The sequence below is a fragment of the Budorcas taxicolor genome, chromosome 19, assembly GCF_023091745.1.
Source record: "Budorcas taxicolor isolate Tak-1 chromosome 19, Takin1.1, whole genome shotgun sequence".
Classification (NCBI taxonomy): domain Eukaryota; kingdom Metazoa; phylum Chordata; class Mammalia; order Artiodactyla; family Bovidae; genus Budorcas; species Budorcas taxicolor.
The window spans coordinates 18705813-18726954 of NC_068928.1; the positions used below are offsets into that span (position 1 = coordinate 18705813).

At 34.7% G+C, this 21142-nt stretch overlaps 1 protein-coding gene across 1 annotated transcript in view; it reads right to left on the reverse strand.

The window, feature by feature from the left end:
• NF1 (neurofibromin 1) overlaps positions 1 to 21142 on the reverse strand; it is a 249573-nt gene that overhangs the window by 174072 nt on the left and 54359 nt on the right. Inside the window, exons 2-8 of the mRNA XM_052658746.1 lie at positions 19227 to 19370; positions 17328 to 17411; positions 12681 to 12871; positions 8555 to 8661; positions 3497 to 3564; positions 3190 to 3265; positions 1098 to 1255 (exon numbers count right to left, since the gene is read on the reverse strand). Coding sequence (XP_052514706.1) covers positions 1098 to 1255; positions 3190 to 3265; positions 3497 to 3564; positions 8555 to 8661; positions 12681 to 12871; positions 17328 to 17411; positions 19227 to 19370 — 828 coding nt within the window. The remainder of the gene's footprint in view (positions 1 to 1097; positions 1256 to 3189; positions 3266 to 3496; positions 3565 to 8554; positions 8662 to 12680; positions 12872 to 17327; positions 17412 to 19226; positions 19371 to 21142) is intronic.

Consider the following 21142-nt stretch of genomic DNA (forward strand, 5'->3'; position numbering starts at 1 on the left):
CTCAAAACAGCTTTCTACCTATGTGTATCTTCCCACTAAACACAAACAAACAAAAAAGAAAATATTAAAGGAGTCCAAAACAATGAAACATGAAAAATGGTGTCCTCATAATGGGTAAATTGGAATATAGATCTAAGAAGAGCACCAAAGCATCACAGACTCCCAAGGATTATCCAGTTCATTTATTTACCAGTCAATGCATAAATTCCCTAGACAATATCTCTACAAAGTGTTGAATTCATTCAGCTGATTTTGAACATCTCCATCTACAGGCAACTCATGCAGAAGTCCATTTCATGCTTAGTCGGCTAAGGGTATTTCTCCCAGTATCAAAAATATATAAATTTTAAATATTTATATTACAAAGAATGTATTCTCAAAACAAACTGCATAAAGAAATTCAAATAAAACAATAAGGTTAAATACCCAGTTCTTATTTTTAAAAAATTTATGAGCCCCTAAGTATTATCAGTTGTTACAGTGCCAAGTGCACTACAGATGGCGTATGTGATACCCTGCTTTCCTAATAAAATGCTGTGAAAACTGTTCTAGAATGCCTACAATGAGTTACCAGGCAATTTCATTACCACCAAGTGGACACAAACCTAAGTACATGCAAAGACACCATAAAAGTGATAAATTTTAGTAGGGTAACCCTTACAGTGATCATTATAGAAAACTATGTTTAATACTATGTTTAATATTATCCTTTCTGGCAAAAGAATGCAACTATGGGGTCATTTAAAATCTTTAATCAATGAGGGTTATCACTAATACCATATTTTTCCTCCAACTAAATTTATGTCCAAGTATGTCTCTGCTAAGGCCAGCAAAAAAAATACCCACAATGATGCAACTAGAAATGGACATAAGGCTAAGCTTAAAGAAATATATACCTTGAGTAAAGTAAATTGCTTCATATGAATTTCCTGGCCATCCAGTGGTTAGGATTTGGCGCTTTCACTGCCAGGGCCCAGGTTCAATCCCTGGCCGGGAAACTAAGATCCTGCAAGCCGCACGGCACGGCCAAATGAAATTTTTTTTAAAAAATATCATTTCACATCTGAACATAGTGGAAATAACTTTTCCCTCCTCACCTTATTCATGTTGTTTTCATCAACCACATCCTTGGATATATCCTGGATTATTTCTGGACACAAGATAAGCAGAATGATTTGTAGTGGCCAAACTGCTGCTTTACGTTTGGTGCTTTCAGCAAAACCATCCACTAAGTCAAACAGTTTTTCGGCACATTCTATGCAAAAGATACAAACATTAAATGATACTATTAGACGACAAGGAAATCTCTGACATTAAATTAAAAGCTGACACTATTCAAAAACTAGCAAAGGCCACATTTTAAAAAGCTGGAAGATCACTTAACTCTCAAAAAATTCATTCAGGTAATCAAAAAAGTAATGTTATACTGTCTATGTATTACAAGAGCTATCATGATCCACCCTGTTGTTATTCAGTCGCTCAGCAGCATCTGATTCTTTGAGACCCCAGACTGCACCATGCCAGGATTCCCTGTCCTTCACCATCTCCCAGAGCTTGCTCAAACTCATGTCCATTGAATCAGTGATGCCATCCAACCATCTCATCCTCTGTTGTCCCCTTCTCCTCCTGCCCTCAATCTTTCCCAGCGTGTCATTTCAAATGAGTCAGCTCTTCACATCAGTAGGCCACAGTATTGGAGTTTCAGCTTCAGCATTAGTCCTTCCAATGAGTATTCAGGACTGATTTCCTTTAGGATGGACTGGTTTGACCTCCTTGCAGGCCAAGAGACTCTCAAGAGTCTTCTCCAACACCACAGTTCAAAAGCATCAATTCTTTGGCACTCAGCTTACTTTATGGTCCAACTCTTACATCTATACACGACTATTGCAAAAACCATAGCTTTGACTAGATGGATCTTTGTTGGCAAACTAATGTCTCTGCTTTCTATATGCCATCTAGGTTGGTCACAGCTTTTCTTCCAACGAGCAACTGTCTTTTAATTTCATGGATGCAGTCACCATCTGCAGTGATTTTGGAGCCCAAGAAAATAAAGTCTGTCACTGTTTCCATTGTTTCCTAATCTATTTGCCATGAAGTGATGGGACCAGATGCCATGATCTTAGCTTTTTGAAATGTTTAAGCCAGCTTTTCCCCTCTCTTCTTTCATCTTCATCAAGAGGCTCTTTAGTTTCTCTTCGCTTTCTGCCTTAAGAGTGGTATCATCTACATATCTAAGGTTATTGATATTTCTTCCAGCAATGTTGATTCCAGCTTGTGCTTCATCCAGCCCGGCATTTCACGTGATGTACTCCGCATATAAGTTAAATAAGCAGGGTGACAATGTACAGCCTTGAGGTACTCTTTTCCCAATTTTGAACTAGTCCATTGTTCCATATCTGGTTCTAATTGTTGCTTCTTGATCTGTAGACAGGTTTCTCAGGAAGCAAGAAAGGTGGTCTAGTATTCCCATTGTTTTTAAGAATTTTCCACAGTTTTTTGTGATCCACACAGTCAAAGGTTTTAGCATAAACAAAGCAGAAGCAGACGTTTTCCTGGAATTCTTGTGCTTTTTCTATGATCCAAAGGATGACAGCAATTCGATCTCTGATTCCTCTGCCTTTTCTAAATCCAGCTTGAACATCTGGAAGTTCTCACCTACTTCCTAGTTCTCACCTACTAGGGTGGTGAAGTTGATCCAGCCTAGTAAAGTCCAAATTTTACAATGGTCAGACTGGTATTTAGTCTCAATGTGGAGGGCCCTATGCAAAGTGTGATTATATCCAAGAAACAAAGACTAATGAGATTCTCAAAGGGAATTACTGAAGTTCTCCAGGAGTCTATTCTCCTTCTTGAAGTTGTGTCTTGAGAATTCTAAGTGAGGATATTCTTACTTGATTCCCCTCTCTCTAAATAGGAAATAAAACCTCAGAGGACAAAAAAGGGCTTCTCTACAACAAAATGCCATCGGTATCCAATCTACAACTAATTAAAGATCAGAGCTTCGTTTCAAAACTAATCTATCTACTCAAAGGAAAAAGGTTGAGGGTAATTCAGAAATATAAGAAAAAATTAACATTTCCTATTTGACATAAGTTGAAAAGATTAAAAGCACCATAATAACAAAAATAACTTGGAAAATGATAGGTTTTTATCTATTAAGTAAGAGTTTTTAAAAGACATTATCCTTACCAGCCATATCAGTCTGTGGAATCTGGTACAGCTTTGTAAATTCATCTGGATAATTTTCTACCCAGTTCCAAAATGCCTACAAATAACAAAACATATGTTTTATGTAATATATTGTTAATACAGAAAACAAAATATCATATTGCTCCAATTATATCACAAAATTCTAATTTCCTCCAGAAGAATATTACAATGCATTCTTTCTAAAAATTAATGTGAAATTATTACTCTTTGACTCAAAATACTGAAGACAACAACACTTAGAACCAAAAATTAACAAAACTTTAATACCAAAGAGGTTATTACTTACTTTTTCCAGGCTATTTATAACTGCTAACTGTGCAACTTTCTTTAGGGCTTTAAATTTAAATGCTGTTTCTGGAAAAGAAAAAAAAAAGCTTTACAATTACTAATTAGTTAACACAAATGCAATTCAGAAGTACTAGCAAAAATAACTTTCCTCTTACACACAAACTTTTGTGCCAGTGTTATTTTTTAAGCCATGTAAAGGTAAACACAACTACAATAAACCAAAAACCTTACTGGTTATGTCCACCAAAGGCAAAACTCAACCTTGAACCTGAAGGTTGTGAGTTTGTGTCCTTTGTTTCTAATAATAAGTACTTTTTAAAAAATGTATCAAATACACAATCACTGTAGAAAATTCAAAAAAATACACAACAATCTAGGGGAAATAGAAAACATTATCTATGATTCTACCATTCAGAGACAATCACAATTTACAGTTTGGTTAATTTTCTTCTTTCCCTTTTCCTATGCACATATATAAGACAAATATATTTACTGTAACTGAGAAAATCTGTTCATATCAAACCTGTTCAAACTATTCTACTGGTAGCAGCACATCCCCAACTTCTTCCATATTATTAAAAGTTTCTCATGGGTATATTTGATGACTTTATTACAATAATATTTAATATTTAAGTCCACATATTAAGATACTGGTTATTCAAACAACTTCCAATTTTGTATATTTGAATATTATTAATATAAATAATATTAATACTTCATATCCAAATCTTTTCCACATTCTGATTATTCCTTTAAGGCACATAAATATGTAGAAAAAGAACTGTCCAGTCCAAGAGATGAATATTTCTAAGGTTCTTGATAAATACTGCCAACTTGATTTTTGTAAGGACTGGGCCAAAGGCCACTCCCACCAAGCAGTATGTGAAAGTGTCCTTATCATATCTTTGCTATCATTAAATATGTTCATTTCTTTTATTCTACTGATTTGATTATTCAAAACAGTACATTGCATTTTAAAAATAAGGCTAAACATTTCTCCATATAAATACATAATGTATTTAATTTTTTTTCCTCTTCTATAAAATTACTGTCCACATTTGTAAAAAAGATAACTTTTAATGAAGGGATGCAGATACTTATTAAATTACATAAACATCTTTACAAGATAAAGATGAGTCTTCAACTTATAAAATTGTCTAAAAAACCTAAAAGTCGCTTTCTTATTTTTCTGGACTTCCAAATGAGTAACTTGCTCTCCACATCAGTTTTTTTTTTTTTTTCCTTTAAAGCAACAGCCTTTATTTGAAGGATTTTTAAACTGAAGAATTCAAAAAGTGGTAGGTTTTTGGAACTTTTATAGACCTGTATTGAAAAGGAACTGTTGACAAATATTCACCAGAAATAATCTGAACAAGCAAGAAAATATAGTTAATATTACTGAAACCTACTAAAAAAGTTTCAGGATATACAGTTTCTCTGACATAACAATACCTCTAAATGCTGTCATGGATACAAAACTGACTGCCTGGTACTTTTCTAAACACACAGTGGTATAGTTAACAGTATTCAATCACTTCTGTTCTTTCCTAAATATATAAAAATTAAAATACCAATTAAAAAACTAATATATTCTTCTCTTCACATGTTTTTTACAGATACAGTTTCCATATTTTCAGTCAACAGTGGTGTGGTTTAAGAGATACTTCATTCACAAGTCAAACAACAATCTACCCAAAGGGAACTGATAGTCTATAGGCTCACACTACAAATGAAGAGTTTGGGAATGCAGCAACTGACATTTCCAAAATACAAAACAGGAGATACATGCAATACGCTCTCCTAAGCAGCTGGCCAAAGAACGAGAACATTGGATCATGTCACTGGTGATTTCAATGGGACGCCAGGTGCTTTCAAACACAACTCGAACTCTCATCTTAGGCTCTGTATTTTGCTTTTCCAGTTTCGCTAATGACACACATGTGATTCAAGTCCCTGAAGTATTCATTATAGTCAAGGGCATATATATACCAACATAGCTCAGTTGGTAGAGTCCACCTGCAATGCAGGAGACCCCAGTTCGATTCCTAGGTCAGGAAGATCTTCTGGAGAAGGGATAGGCTACCCACTCCAGTATTCTTGGGCTTCCCTGTGGCTCAGCTGGTAAAAGAATCTGCCTGCAATGCAGGAGACCTGAGTTCAATCCCTGGGTTGGGAAGATTCCCTGGAGAAGGGAATGGCTACCCACTCCAGTATTCTGGCCTGGAGAATTTCATGGACTGTATAGTCCATGGGGTAGCAAAGAGTGGGACACGACTGAGCGACTTTCACTCACTCACTCACCTAATTAATCACCAAAAGCTATGCAATGTATTCTACTCAAAGATTATATATTCTTCATCCTAAATACCATATCAAATTGGCCCCCACTCTATCCCATTCCATCCAGACCTCCACTATCCTTAATTCAATGTCACATTACTACACAGCCAAGTCCCAGAAGTACATGCAACTTTCTATCAAATCATCCTGCAAATTTCAAGCAAAGTGGCATATCTAAAATAAAACACAGATCAAGGTAATTCCCACCCAAAAACCTTTGCATCACTTCCCACAGCCACTAAAACAAAGCCTCATTACCCATAAGCAAAATAATACAGCAGTTAAGTACTTTGGATCTAGAGATGCAGATGTGAACTGAATCTTTATCCTGCCACTCAACAGATGTATGATCTTGGAAATGTTACTTAGGCCTCAGTCTCCTCCTCAATATAAAGGATGATAATAGTAACATCTGTTTCACAGGGTTCTTGTGATTATTGATGAGAAAGAGCATGTAAATTGCACAGGGTGATATATGGCACATACTGAAAATGCAACAAATGTTACTATGTTTTTATTAATATGATATGATGTACTGTTGTACCTGTGAATCTTGCTTTTAACATCTCCTGCCCCTAAACACATACACACTTCTTCTCTCACGTTATACACACTCTGTTTAGCTTTGCCACACTGCTTTGCAAATAATCTGATAATATATTTGTCTCATGAACCAGGTCATGAGCTCCAAAGGAGAGACTCAATATTTTATTAATCTTTGTAATCCCAGCAATCAGCATGGTTTCTTACATATAGTTTATCAACAAAAGCTGCTGAATTGAATTTAAAACACATTATTACTTTTACTATTCATACTACAGGAAGTTTCCATTCCTTTCACCATGACTGTATAGAACCATCTTTTGCTGGTCTGGTTAATACTGGCTTTATATGTCATATTTATCAGCAAAAATTCTATAAATTTATGCTCATAAGGAAGCTGCATTCAATGGGGTAACTTACCACAATAAAAAGAAAGTAATTTATCCATACACTTAGTTTCTCTCATTGTGCACGGAGAACCATCAATTAATTATTATGTATTAAACATTTCTAAGAAACTGATCTTTTAAACAAATACCTATCCACAAGCACTCTGGACTAGATTTCCCACATGCCACTGAACAGCTATGAAAAAAAAACTCACATTTCTTAAATTTTATACATAGAGGAAATATCTAAATATTATCATTCCTTAACTTTTCAATGTTTAATAATAAATATTAAAATCCTGAAATTTACACTGAATTGAGTGGTGGTTTATTATAATCTAAAATAACTACTGTCTACTTGTCTATGCTGTGCTTAGTCACTCAGCTGTGTCCAACTCTCTGCAACCCCATGTACTACAGCCCACCAGGCACCTCTGTCCATGGGGATTCTCCAAGCAAGAACACTGGAGTGGACTGCCATGCCCTCCTCCAGGGAATCTTCCCAACCCAGGGATCAAACCCAGGTCTGCTGCATTGCAGGCAGAATTCTTTACCGTCTGAGCCACTAGGGATGTAACAGCTAAAATGACTCATTTCTCCTTAATTAAAGCTACTGAAACGTGAGGTAAGCATTGCTTGGTTTTATCATGGTAATGGCCTAAAATCATAAATTCTGAACAATGGTAATATAGCTGGAACACAGCCTTATGGTATTCACCTATATAGATACAGTTTTTTTTTACATCTTTGGTGAAATGGTTGTTGAGTTTAAAGCAAATGTTAGGAAAACTAAACATGGTATTTTGAAAATTGCACTGCAGAACTGTTAGTTTTCAAAGTAGTATAACTAAATCTCCTTCCAGGTCAAACATTAAAAAACACTGTTGACAATTCCTTAATCAATATACAAAGTAAAATAAAAATAAGTATGAATCACATACTATAAAGTTTCACATTTAAATTAGCCAGAATCCAATATTACATAAAATTAAAAAACAATTTCTGTGAAATGAATTTAGGCATTTATACTCAGTATATTCATAATACTCAGTGTTATTTGACTTATATTAACACATTCCTGCTTACCACCAAAAACCCTCTCAATTCCTTCTGATAGTTCATTTCAGTCAACATAATGATAGAAAGCACTCTTCAAAGCTTTAAAATTACATATTAGGCATTACACCTTACACATAGGCATATTCCCACATGTGACTACTATTGATATGTTCTATAAGGAAGCAAAACTAAGCACTGAAAGAATAAAAGACTTTGAAATGCTATAAAGTCAGTCAGTAAGGTGATAACAGAGTTGGAAACAGAATATCAGAAATGAGATTCCTGACTCAATTTCTCCTCTCATCATAAAAGCACAATCTTCTGGTTCCATCTGCAATGAAACTTTTATACCCTGCTAAACTATCTGCTTTTAGCACTACACTAAACAAATAACTTCTGTAACACATAACTATCCTCGAGATGAAATTCTAGAAAAATTAAATAACAGCATCTTCACATTCTCTTTAATAAAGAGAAAAAGCAAAAACTGCAGTTGAACAAAAACTTTACATTGCCAAGACTTAAGATATTCATTACTGTATTATTTGCAAAGGTTCAAAAATTACTGAACCATAAAGTATTACTATCCACTTCTCAAGGACATTTGCATTATAAAACCCATTTTGATGTTCTACCTCAACATTATTAGTTCAATTAGTACATTCAAAATACCTATTTTTCACCCACAGTGATTCATTTCACATACATCATTCATTTAAACTTACCCTTCAGGAGTCGTTTTAACTTTGCACAATCCACATTAATATACTGTAACAATTCTATATCATGAACATCCACATTGTCTTCTGAACAAACAGTCAATTCCTGTAACCTGAAAAGTAAAAAACCAAAAATAATCTATCAACTGAAGTTTTAGGATAGTTCAAAATTCTGAATTCAACAAATTGAATTGATTGATGGTAAAAAAGCACAAGCACTACATGATTTTATTTAAAATATTAGCTCAAATTGTAACCAATGCAGTATAATTTAAAATTGACATTATCATCTCATTAAACCTTCAGTTGCTAAAAAATGAAATCAATACTATTTCTTCCTTCTCAAATTCTTCTTTCACTCGCTTCAGCCTACAGATGTATAGCTAACAGTAAAATCATTCTAAGCACTTACACTAATGTTCTTCTTATCATCAGGGTGAGAAAAGCTTAGAAGTTCACACTGGGAATGAGAAGGTCCTCAAAACTGACTTATATGCTACAAATTCCACAGCTGCTGCAAAGAGCCTAAAAATATGGAATATGACTCCTTAGGAAACACAACTTAGCAAATCGGCAACACCAACTTTTGAAAAGCTAACTCTGGTGGTTGTTTGTGAAAAATGGAAGGGAAGTTGAATTCCTTTTACAGTTGTTATTATCATAAGGAAGGGGCATTTGGGGAATTTATAAGGCAGAGAAATCAAATAAAAAGGTATTATGGTCAAAAGAAATGAACTGGAAAACCTATCACTAAAACATCTAAAAAGACTAGATAAACTGAACAACAACAAACAGATATTTTAAATGTATAGAAATAAAGCAAAACAAATGCTATTTACCCACCCAAGTCCAGAAATGGAAAGGAAACTGAAAACCAGAGATGGTTCTGAAGGGATGATCTGGCCAACAACGGTGAGAGTTGGTTAAGTTTCTCCTCTCCTTAACCTAGGGGTGTGGGGCTAAACATCCACATAAGACTGGATACAAAGCCCTGAACCCTAACAATGCAGGAAGCACAACCAGGGCCTTGCATAAAACATGGCTAGAAAGAGCTAGGCACTTCCTGAAAAAAGAGAGAGAGACTGAAAGGGCGACAGGGAGAAAAAAAAAAAGGGGGGGTGGGGGTAGGGATTTACCAGCAAAAGAAGTCTGTCTGCTCTCCCTAAGCTTTGCGTAGAGGAAAAAGTCACCCAGAGCTGTCACCTTGCAAGGATTTGAGGCCCACATTTGTACTACCCATACAATCTGGGACTGAGAAATTAACAAAAACATGGGTCCAAAACTGGGCACTTGGCAAATGCAAAACCATCATTAGGATACTCTCAGAGTCCCAGGTGACAAGAGATTTCCAAAGAAAATACACACTGCATTAAAGATAAATCACAGTTTACAAAACAGAAACAATTCACTGTGAATGAGAGTTGGCACATAGAAACAAATGAGATTATTTAACAATCTTCAAGAGAAAGTAAATACGAACATTTTAAATAATTAGACATACAAGAAGAAATATTAAACTATAAAAAAGAATATTTAATAAACTACTAAAAAAAAAAGCAGACTTGTAAAATAATCAAATAGAACTTTCAGAGTGACTGAGTCTTCTGCTTCTGGTGATATTTCAAATCAGACATAATTTGGGTCTTTAGGACCCTACAACCATAGAACAGGCAATTCGGTGGAGAAAGCAGCTAATGGTCTACATAAAAGAATACTATGAGCCACAGAACATGATATATACTTTAGCAGAATAAAAAAATTATCTTAAGATCTGTAACTCATATTATTTCCTGAAAGAAAAGCAATGACAGAAATATCAAAAGCTAATGTTAATCCTAAAAGAGAAACATCCATAGGTAGGTAGAATGGCCAAACACAACAAATTGTCATGCCATTGATAATACAAAGTATAAAATCAATCTTCAGAAAGAAATGTCATTTCAATTTCTTGCATATTTTAAGTCACCTAATGCTATGACACTGGAGTGTCACAGGATAACTCCATCTAAGTTAAACCATCACAATGGTCTTTTTAGGTAAGTGACCCTCTAATAAGATCAGCTCCTATTCCTGGCATAAGCTAGATGAAACAGCAAACACAGTTGTCTGAAACATAAATTTCACAGATTCCATTTCTGAGCAGTCTGTGTCCCCCGAAAGATAAAGAAACTAGCTTATTCTGGAGACTTATTAACTTCTATTCTGGAAAGAGTGAACTAGATTCAGGAAACACACAAAAGTTGCGTATTTTTACACGTGCTAATGCTGCAAAATAAAACAGTTGGAGACCAGAAGATTTTTAAAGTTTTCAGAGGTGGGGCATTTGCTGTGTTTTATTAAAGCAATTCATGCTTGGATAGACTAAAAACATTGTATTCTTTTGATCATTTTCTACCTTCAGTGTAAGATGATTTAAAAAAGTAAGACTGGTCTAGTATCACCTAAACAAAGAAGGGGTTTTGTTTTTTATCATTTTAATGCCTCCTATTACCTAGGTGTTTGCTACCTTGCCCTTCAACCGGTATTACTCAGAATATGAAATGTTAACACTTAAGTGTTCATGAAGACATTGTTCCATTATATAAACATGACTCTACATTATCAGTCATATTATAACATTAAATAAAATCTTAATTTTCTCTGCACCAGAATTCTGAGGAGTTGAAGAATACTGTTGCCTAGAATCATGACTACAGAAATGCCATCTTTTAATAAAAAGACTGCAGGATTTTGAAGTTAGCTGATTCCCCCTAAAAACCATAGCACAAATTCTCAAGCTATGATGTATATTTCTCACTCACACCTACTGCAAAACAACATGAGAATGAACTAAGCTAACTCATGGAAATCCAATGCTCGCTCACACAACACAAATTAAAGCTGTAGGTATCATTAAGCAAGGAAGATTGCTTTTCTCTATTATGTATTAGTCTCTGATTCACTGAAGCACTAAGTGATTTATGTTATGCTTCCTACTTGGTCATAATTAAGGACCTGTTTGACTCTACTTGCATAAAAAAGGCAAATCATCTACATGAAATTAAGTTCCAGAGAGACTTGCTACCATTGGTTACAATTCTATACTCACCTCTCCATTTGTAGCATATCACAACAAATGATCATATGATGACTTCTAATTTTCAATAAAAGCTTCAATTATATTTATCATACAATTTTAAAGTACAGCAGTGTATATTATAAAAAAGGATTTCATCAAAATAGGCTAAAACAGAAGTATAGGAAAGCAGCCTAGTACAATAGAACAAACAGACTCTGAAGGCAGTCTGACTTAGAAATTTTGGGACTTCCGTTATTGGGCACACTGCCTTGATTACTTCTTTAGTACTAGTTCGATTACCTGTAAAATGGGGTAATTACCACCTACATTTCAGGGATACTGTGAGGATAAAATAGCATAGCACATGCTGTAAATGTTCAACACATGGGAGCTTTCACTGTTCACTTTCTACAAAATTCTACTTTGCAATTACTTTCTTGTGCTTCCCACATTGCTGGTTTGGTTTTTCGGGTTTTGTTTTTGGTAACTTAGTGTCTTGTGATAAGGATCAGAGCTTTAAATATCATTAGAATTCTGACTACTCATCAATTATTCTGATTTGACTACTTTAATAAAAAGGAATAACATGCTTAAAAAGCCAAACTAAAAATTCAGACTTAGTATTAAAAAAAAAAAACTTGATCATAGGTGATATTTTCTTCCTAAAATTTATACTTTCAAGCTTATAACAGTACTCACATTTAATTGTGACTAATTTGGGCTTCCCTGGTGGCTCAGATGTTAAAGAATCTAGTTGCAATGCAGGAGACCCGGCTTCAATCCCTAGGTCAGGAATATCTCCTAGAGAAGGGAATGGTTACCCACTCCAGTATTCTTGCCTGAAGAATTCCATGGACAGAGACAACAGTCCATGGGGTAGCAAAGAGTCAACACAACTGAGCAACTAACATTTTCATTTTCATATTTAATTGTACCCACCAAGATCACAATATCACATGATAATGCATAAAATTTTAACAAAAGCCCACATTAAACTTGTTCCTATCAACCTTTTTTTTTAAATGAAGACAAAATTTATACTTCCAACATTCCTGTGAAAATTTGCACACTAACCTGGTAGAAATTCGACTAAAGACTGCATTGAAGTTGTTGCAGCTAAGAGAAAATAACACCCCAGAGGCAGAATTCCGAAGTTCAGCTGCATGTTGGTTTCCTTCACGACAAGTATGAAGAAAATGGCAGATTTCTGGCAGCAACTGTTTGACCAGCATCGTTTCGTCTAATCTCATTGTGTCCTTTGGTTGCTAAAATAGAAACAATCACGTAATTCTAAAGCTTTCTTAACCTTACATGTAAATATTTTCTATAATGAAAAATTTCAAACATACATAATTGAAATAGAATAATTTACACCCATATACTCATCGCCTAGATTCCACAATTGTTAATATTTCATCATGTTTGGTCTATTTATCTACAGTTGGTTTAATAAAAAAAGATGGCTCCATCTTTCACCTCTTAATCACAATAAAAGTTGAGATAGCCCATCAATCCCCTCAGGACCTACATTTCTGCTTGTTCCTCTATTTGTTCCCCTTAGTAAGCTCTCCCACTCCTGGGAATCCTAGTTTACTATGAGTCCTAAATAAACTTTATTCATATACACTGATGAGCACATTTATTCATCTGTCTCAACAACCAAATTAATTCCAAGCTGGACAATCACATCTACCTTTAGCGAGACTGACCAAAATAGACAGATATTACTTACTGCAAATAATTTTGTTTTGGTTTAACCATTTCAGAGTAAATTACGAACACCATAACTTCAATACTACCTTACTTTAATATCACTTAAATACAAGGAAATTCTCCAACTTCAATGCAATAATCATACTAGGAAAAGTAAAAAATTCCCTCATATCAGCTAATAGCCAATTCATATCCAAATTTCGCCACTGCCCTGCTGAATGTCTTTCATAGCTGTTCAAGTTTTACTCAACCAGGGTCCAAAAAAGGTTTGACTGCAGCATGATCATTACACTCCTTTGGTCTCTTTATCCTCAAAGTATTTCCCCTCACACTCTATGTACACCATTTTTATTTTCCGTAACACTGACCTTTTTTTTTTTTTTTTTTAAAGAAAACAGATCAGTTGCCTCATAAAATGTTGTATATTACTGATCTGATTATGTCTTAGTGATGTAACTAGCTCTTCTAGTTGCTACATTTCCTGTTAAGGTGGAATCTAAACCGAATGGTCTTAGTGAAAGTGAAAGTGAAGTTGCTCAGTCGTGTCTGACTTTTTGCGACCCCATGGACTGTAGCCTATCAGGCTCCTCCGTCCATGGGATCTTCCAGGCAAGAGTGCTGCAGTGGATTGCCATTTCCTTCTCCAGGGGATCTTCCTGACCCAGGAATCGAACCAGGGTCTCCCGCATTGCAGGCAGACGCTTTACTGTCTGAGCCACCAGGGACTACATCTAATGGTCTCATTAGAGTCAGGTTAAACACTAAGCAAAATTCATTACAGTTCATATTACATCATATCAGGAGTACATATGCCAGGTGGTCCCTCTGTTAACGGTATCTTTGGTGTTAACACTAAGATATCTACTTTGCAAAGTAAATCTATCTACAATTAACAAAACCACCAATGAATAAGCTACCCTGAACATACACTATTCCACCCCAATATTTTACCTAATGGGTTAGTATCCTTATATGAATGACAATTTTGATAATGCCAAGCAAGATGACAACAAATTTCTGTAACTGTGCTATGCTCAAATCTGTAATTGCATTCCAGAAGCTTTCAGATACAAATACATTGAAATACATGAAAAGTAAATAGATATTACAAAATATTTTAAAAACTGCAAAATTTGAGTTACAATGTTCTTTCTTATTTATATGCTAACCAAACCAACCAGACTTGAAACTAAGTCCAATTAATAAACAAATAAAAGGTACGTGAGTGAAGTGAAATTTACTCACTCTTTGCAACCCCATGGACTATACAGTTCATGGAATTCTCCAGATCAGAATACTGGAGTGGGTAACATTTCCCTTCTCCAGGGGATCTTCCCAATCCCGGGATCGAGCCCAGGTCTCCCACATGGCAGGCGGATTCTTGACCTGCTGAGCCACAAGGGAAGTCCATAGATACTAGAGTGGGTAGCATACCTCTTCTCTAGCGGATCTTCCCAACCCAGGAATCGAACCAGGGTCTCTTTCACCGCAGGTGGATTCTTTACCAACTGAGCTATCAGGGAAGCCCTAGAAGCGTTCAAATTTTGAATAATGGTCATATGCATGTGTGTGTGCAAGTGTGCCATCACCTCAGGCTGACTCTTTACGACTGTAGCCTGGCAGGCTCTTCTGTCCGTGGGATTCTCCAGGCAAGAATCCTGGAGTGGGCTGCCATGTGCTCTTCCATGGGATCTTCCCAGCCCAGGGATTGAACCTGCATCTCTTGTGTCTCCTGCATTGGCAGGCGAGTTCTTTACCACTAGAGCCACCTGGGAAATCCAATGGTCATATATATAGGAACAAAAATACTTAAGATTCTTTAGTCTACAAAATTTTACTCATGAAATTTTGATTTTAATCATAATATTGTTAAGTATCTGTTCACTTTCATTTAGCTATTTCAACTACTGATATGATAAACATGTACTTATAGGGCTCAGTTCTTCTTAAGCCTCAACTTACTTTGATCTAAAAAGGAAAATAAATAACCAGCAAGGACCTACTTAAAAAAAAAAAAGTTAAGAATAAAAAATAAAAGGGAAAATCAAAAGAGTTAATGAAGGCAATCCAGAAAAACACAACTGTTCAATAACATGAACAATACTATTTTTAATTATAAATTTAATGAAACAATTATACATTTTCAATAGTAGGGCAAAGCAAGATAATGTCTCTTTTATGGGTTATATAAGTTATACCATGTCCACTTAGTAGAGCTTCATTTTGGCTATCTCCAAAGAGTATCAAATTAAACTGGGGCCAATGATATCAGTGATCATTCTCCAAAATACATTTACCAGGACCTCTTGATTATAAATGTTAATGGAGAAAAGATGTAGAACTGAAGAGGCAACAAACCAGCCTACTTGCATTCAAACATGGGTGTCATAGATGTATTGGTAACTACAAAGTAGTAAGATCACTACAAAAAATGGATTCAAGAGAAGTTAAAAAAAAATAATCATGTACCTTCAAACTTTCATCATTCTATTAAACATTTAACAAGTTTTCTGCTCTTCCACCCCATTTTACAAACGAACGACAGCTCATCACAAATTAAGAGACAACACAAAGCTAAAACGAAATTAGCTCACCCCCAATTTAAGTAAAAAATTTATAAGCATTGTCTCACAATTTAGGAATATGGATAAGGATCAATAAAAGAATTTAAAACACCACGCTTAGGTTTTGCGGCCTATCGTCTGAAATAGTTCTCTTCCCTAAGGATCCATCGTTGTGTGAAGAGTATGTATTGTCTTAACTCCCTATCCTACACGTTCCTTAAACACCTGTGACTGTTTTCTCTCTTCTCAATGGATCAGTGCTCATATATCAAAGTCCTTTCTTATCTAGGTTTACTATAGAGAACAACTTTAACATGTGAAAGAGAGAAGCAATTTAGAATAAGAGCAAAAGATAGCTCAAAGGAAGGGAGATTATAATCTTCTAAGAAATAAGTTAACCCCAATACATATTGAAGAGACAGATCTTTAAAATGGAGGTATTAAAGTATTAATATAAAATTTAATATGAATAAATATAAAATAATTCTAAAAATAAATATAAAATTTATATATTTATATAAACTTCTACTATTTTCCAGGAAGAGTTAAAGCTGTTGAAATATAGAAACACTATGCTCTATACAACCAATCTTCTTGAAAAAATTCTGATTAAGTCATGGTTGAAAACTCTGACTGAGGTAACTATTCAGAGGAGACATGAGAAACAGCTGTTTTGTGTTCAACGATTCCTCCACATGGTCTTCCCTGGCGGCTCAGATGGTAAAGAATCTGCCTACCAAGCAAGAGACCAGGATTCAGTCCCTGGACTGGGACGATCTCTTGGAGAAGGGAGTGGCACCCCATTCCAGTATTCTTGCAAGGAGAATTCCATGGACAGAGGAGCCTGGTGGCCTACAGTCTGTGTGGTCACAAAGAGTCGGACACGACTGAGTGACTAACACACCCACACACTCCTCCATGTATCTATTTTATATGTTCATATTTACATAAAAAGTGTTTTTAAGGTAGGATCTATCAGCAATATAACAGCTTAAATTTAAGTTCTCTTTATCATAAATTTGAAAAGTAAAATATTAAAATCAGATTCATACGGGGGAAATAAGATTCTCGTGGTCTTTAACATCACATTTTTTGACAGCCAAGCAATGCCACAGGCCTAACCACTGGAGAAATTAATTAAATGAAATAGTGACTTTTCTATAAAATTTTTTCTAAAAAACCTGAGAGATATGACTCCAACTTAACTTTATAAATATAAACTTTATTACTTATAAGTAATCTTAACATTTAATTTACAAAAGAAGAGAATATAATTTTTTCTTGAAAACTTCTCTATGCTACCCTGTCTGCTCTGCAAACAAAACTCATTTTCATGTTTTACTCCATGACTCTTCTTGTCCACATCTATGCTTCACTCAGTACATCAGATCATTCTCAAAACTGAATTCATAAAACGTGCCTATTCAAGAACAGATTCACTTACTCCAGCAAGACATTTTTCCAGTGTATCCAATATAATCAACTGAGAGAGATATAAATTTTTTTCAGCAGCTTCTCCAAATATTCTCTAAAAGAAAAGATATTCAGAACATAAAAGTTGGTTATTACTCCCCACTACAAATCAGCACACATCTGAAAAATGAGGGACTAAGGATCAAGAAAATCAACAGTGTGCTATTTTATCTCCCAGATTATACTATATTTAAATCTATTATTTCTGATTTTATTCTAATGCTCACACAAAATTAATTCTCAGGCAAACAAAAATGCTGGAATTTACTACAATCTGCCATTAGTCTGCCACAGTAAAAGATACTCTAATTTATACTTTTAAAATATGTAGTAAATGTACTTTGAAATGAACACCATTAAAGAAATGGTAACATTAGGAAAGTCCCATGTTCTGCTAGTTTTTAAGTACAATTTAGGACTGAAGCGACTTAGCAGCAGCAGCAGGTTTGAACAATGTTTTTTAAATATATAGGATTTAGATATATAGATCTTTACTAGAATGTTAAACATTTAACCATACTCTGATGCCACAAAATAATCAAAAAAATCAAAGCCTAAACTCTAATAGCAACAAAATGCTGTAACATCAATTACAGTAAGTCTTAAGCATTCACTATGCTATTTACCAACAAGAGATTATGGCTTCCACAATTTAATTTACTCAATAAGCACGAAATGAATGCCAATATCGCAATACTGTTTTCATTTTTAAAAGAAGGGTCCAAATACCAAAACATTTTCAATCTGACTGGAAACATGTCCACTTATTTATATAAGCAAAATCCTATCACTATGACACTGTGTAACAGAATAGCTTCATAAAATCTTAAATGTATTTCTGTAAAGCACTATACAAGTTTATAGGTTCTGCTTTTTTCAGAAAATCTTATTTTTTTTTTCCATACAGAGAAAATATCTTTGTAAAGCAAAGGACTGACCATACCTCCAGTTTACCAATTTTGTAACTCTGGGATAGCTTCTAATCAACTTTTTAGAAAGAAAACACACCAAACATGATATGACTGTGAAAATGGTACTTACTGATTTTCACAATCTACAACCAAAAATCAGTTTCATTGCTCAATACAAACAATAAAAATTGTGGTTTTAAGTGCTCAAAACAAGCTGAGCAGTTTGGGAGTTAATCAAGATATATCCAGATCGGCTGTTCTGAACTGAGCATGAAGCAGATTTTAGATAGGAACTGACACAGAGAAAAGAACCACCTGACAGGACAGGAAAAATATTGATAGTATGTTCAAAGGGACACAGAGAAAACAGCAGGTGTGTGCTCAAGTCTAGGGAATGTAAACAAATTTTATAAAACAAGGAATAAAAGAAGCAATTATGAGCTTTTGACACTGGAAATACTTGATGAAGCTGGTATCTAAGGAAAACTGTTTCAACACAGACTCTCTACAATGGAATCTGCCACAGGTTACAGGAGGAAGGAAATAAACAGTATCTTCACAAAAGCAACTTCACATTTTAGGACTACAAAGTCATATTTTATTTACCAACTCCTTTGGACTAGGACAATCTGATATGTAAATATTCAAATGACAAGCTAAGGAAAAGATTTAAATAGATTATTATAGTCAATTCATATATGACAAAATCTGTATGAAATTCTAATTTCAGAAAAATCGAACAGTAGATAGAGTCACAAATAAGACAAGTATCTAAAACAAAAGAATTAAAATCTAAAAAGAAAGTTAAAAGGTTATCTGCACTTATCCACAAGTTAAGACAAATCTTTACATCCAGAGTCCACAGAAAATGACTTTACATACTTCAAAATATGTTGCTCCAAATTTTAAAACAGAAAACAAACCAAATTCCCCCATAAAACAGTAAAGCAAATACTCACCATATTGTTAACATTCTTTAAGATAGTGGTGAGGCCACTTATAACCAAAGAAAACTTGTATTTGGAAATATTGATAAGACATTCCTTGTTGTGCTCAGTGCTGACTTTGGTATGTGTGTTCTGCTGTCCTGTTTTTATTGGAAGCTGAGGAAACAAAAAAACACGTAAACTTACATTTTAAAATAGCTAATGAGAAATCTATTTCTCACTGAAAAATCATGAGATTTTCAGGAACATTTTATCAAGCACAATTACATATATTTGTAGATTAAACTCCAATTTTCAATATATAAAGAAATTTATAGCAAATCTAAAATTCTGAAGAAATTTCAATTTTTTCAGCTTTCTTTAAGTCATAAATCTTTATCTACAAAATTAAACCTTTACCCAGCACTATATAAGACAGAATGATGACTCACAGAAATAGAGCTACTTCACTGAAGCTAAAAATTATTTTAGAGAAAAATGTCTGCAAGAAAATGCAAACAATCTTTTCCCTTATATATTGAACTCAAGCATTAAAAAATCAATAGATCAAGAAAATCTATGCCTTTGACCTCTAGTCAATAATGGCAAATAACTCCAGAATGTTCAGAAAACAAAACAAACTGTATAGCCTACAATATACATAGTAAAACTGACTCAGGTAAGATAATCACCCTCAGGTACACAGTTGAGGGAGTAACAGAATGACAAAAAGACAGATCTCATGGAAGAAAATATCCTTTAAGGGGACCACACTTATCTGAGAATGAACCAATTTGCACTACAAAGAAGTTCATTTCTACTCAGTTTAAGAGCAGCATTCTGTATTGAAAGCATCACAAATGTATGTACTGTTTAAATATTAAATCCTGCTAACACTAACAGAGAACACTGATGAAGTTCCTCCGTGAAAAAACAAACCTGAGTCCAGCTTCCTCCTTTTTAAAATGGTGCAACAAAAAGTGGAAACAGACCAAGTAGCATGTCCAAATTTCCTTAGTTAATAATTTGACTAACTTGACAGTAAAGAAATACTAAATAATGTTTGAAGAGATAATAGCTGAAAATTTCCCTAACATGGGAAAGGAAATAGTCAGCCAAGTTCAGGAAGCACAGAGAGTTGCAGTTAGGACAACGCCAAGGAGGAACACATGAAGACGCATAGTAATCAAACTGACAAAAAATTAAAGGTAAAGATAATATTAAAACCAACAAGGGAAAAACAACAAATAACATACAAGGGAACTACCATCAGGTTATCACCCAATTTTTCAACAAGCCAGAAGGGAATGGCACCATATATTTAAAGTGGTGAAAGGGAAGAACCTACAACCAAGAATACTCTACCCAACCAGACTCTCCTTCAGATTTGATGGAGAAATCAAAACCTTTCCAGACAAGCAAAAGTTAAGAGAATTCAGCACCACCAAATCAGCTTTACAACAAGTGCTAAAGGAATTTCTCTAGGCAGAAAAGGAAAGATATACCCATTTGAATGCAGAGTTCCAAAGAGCAAGGAGAAATAAGAAAGCCTTCCTCAGCGATCAATGCAAAGAAATAGAGGAAAACAACAGAATGGGAAAGACTAGAGATCTCATCAAGAAAATTAGAGATACCGAGGGAATATTTCATGCAAAGATGGGCACAATAAAGGACAGAAATGGTATGGGCCTAACAGAAGCAGAAGATATTAAGAAAAGGTGGCAAGAACACACAGAAGAACTATACAAAAAAGATCTTCACAACCCAGATAATCACATTGGTGTGATCACTCACCTAGAGCCAGACATTCTGGAATGCAAAGTCAAGGGGCCTTAGGAAGCATCCCTATGAACAAAGCTAGTGGAGGTGATGGAATTCCAGTTGAGCTATTTCAAATCCTGAAAGATGGTGCTGTGAAAGTGCTACACTCAATATGCCAGCAAATTTGG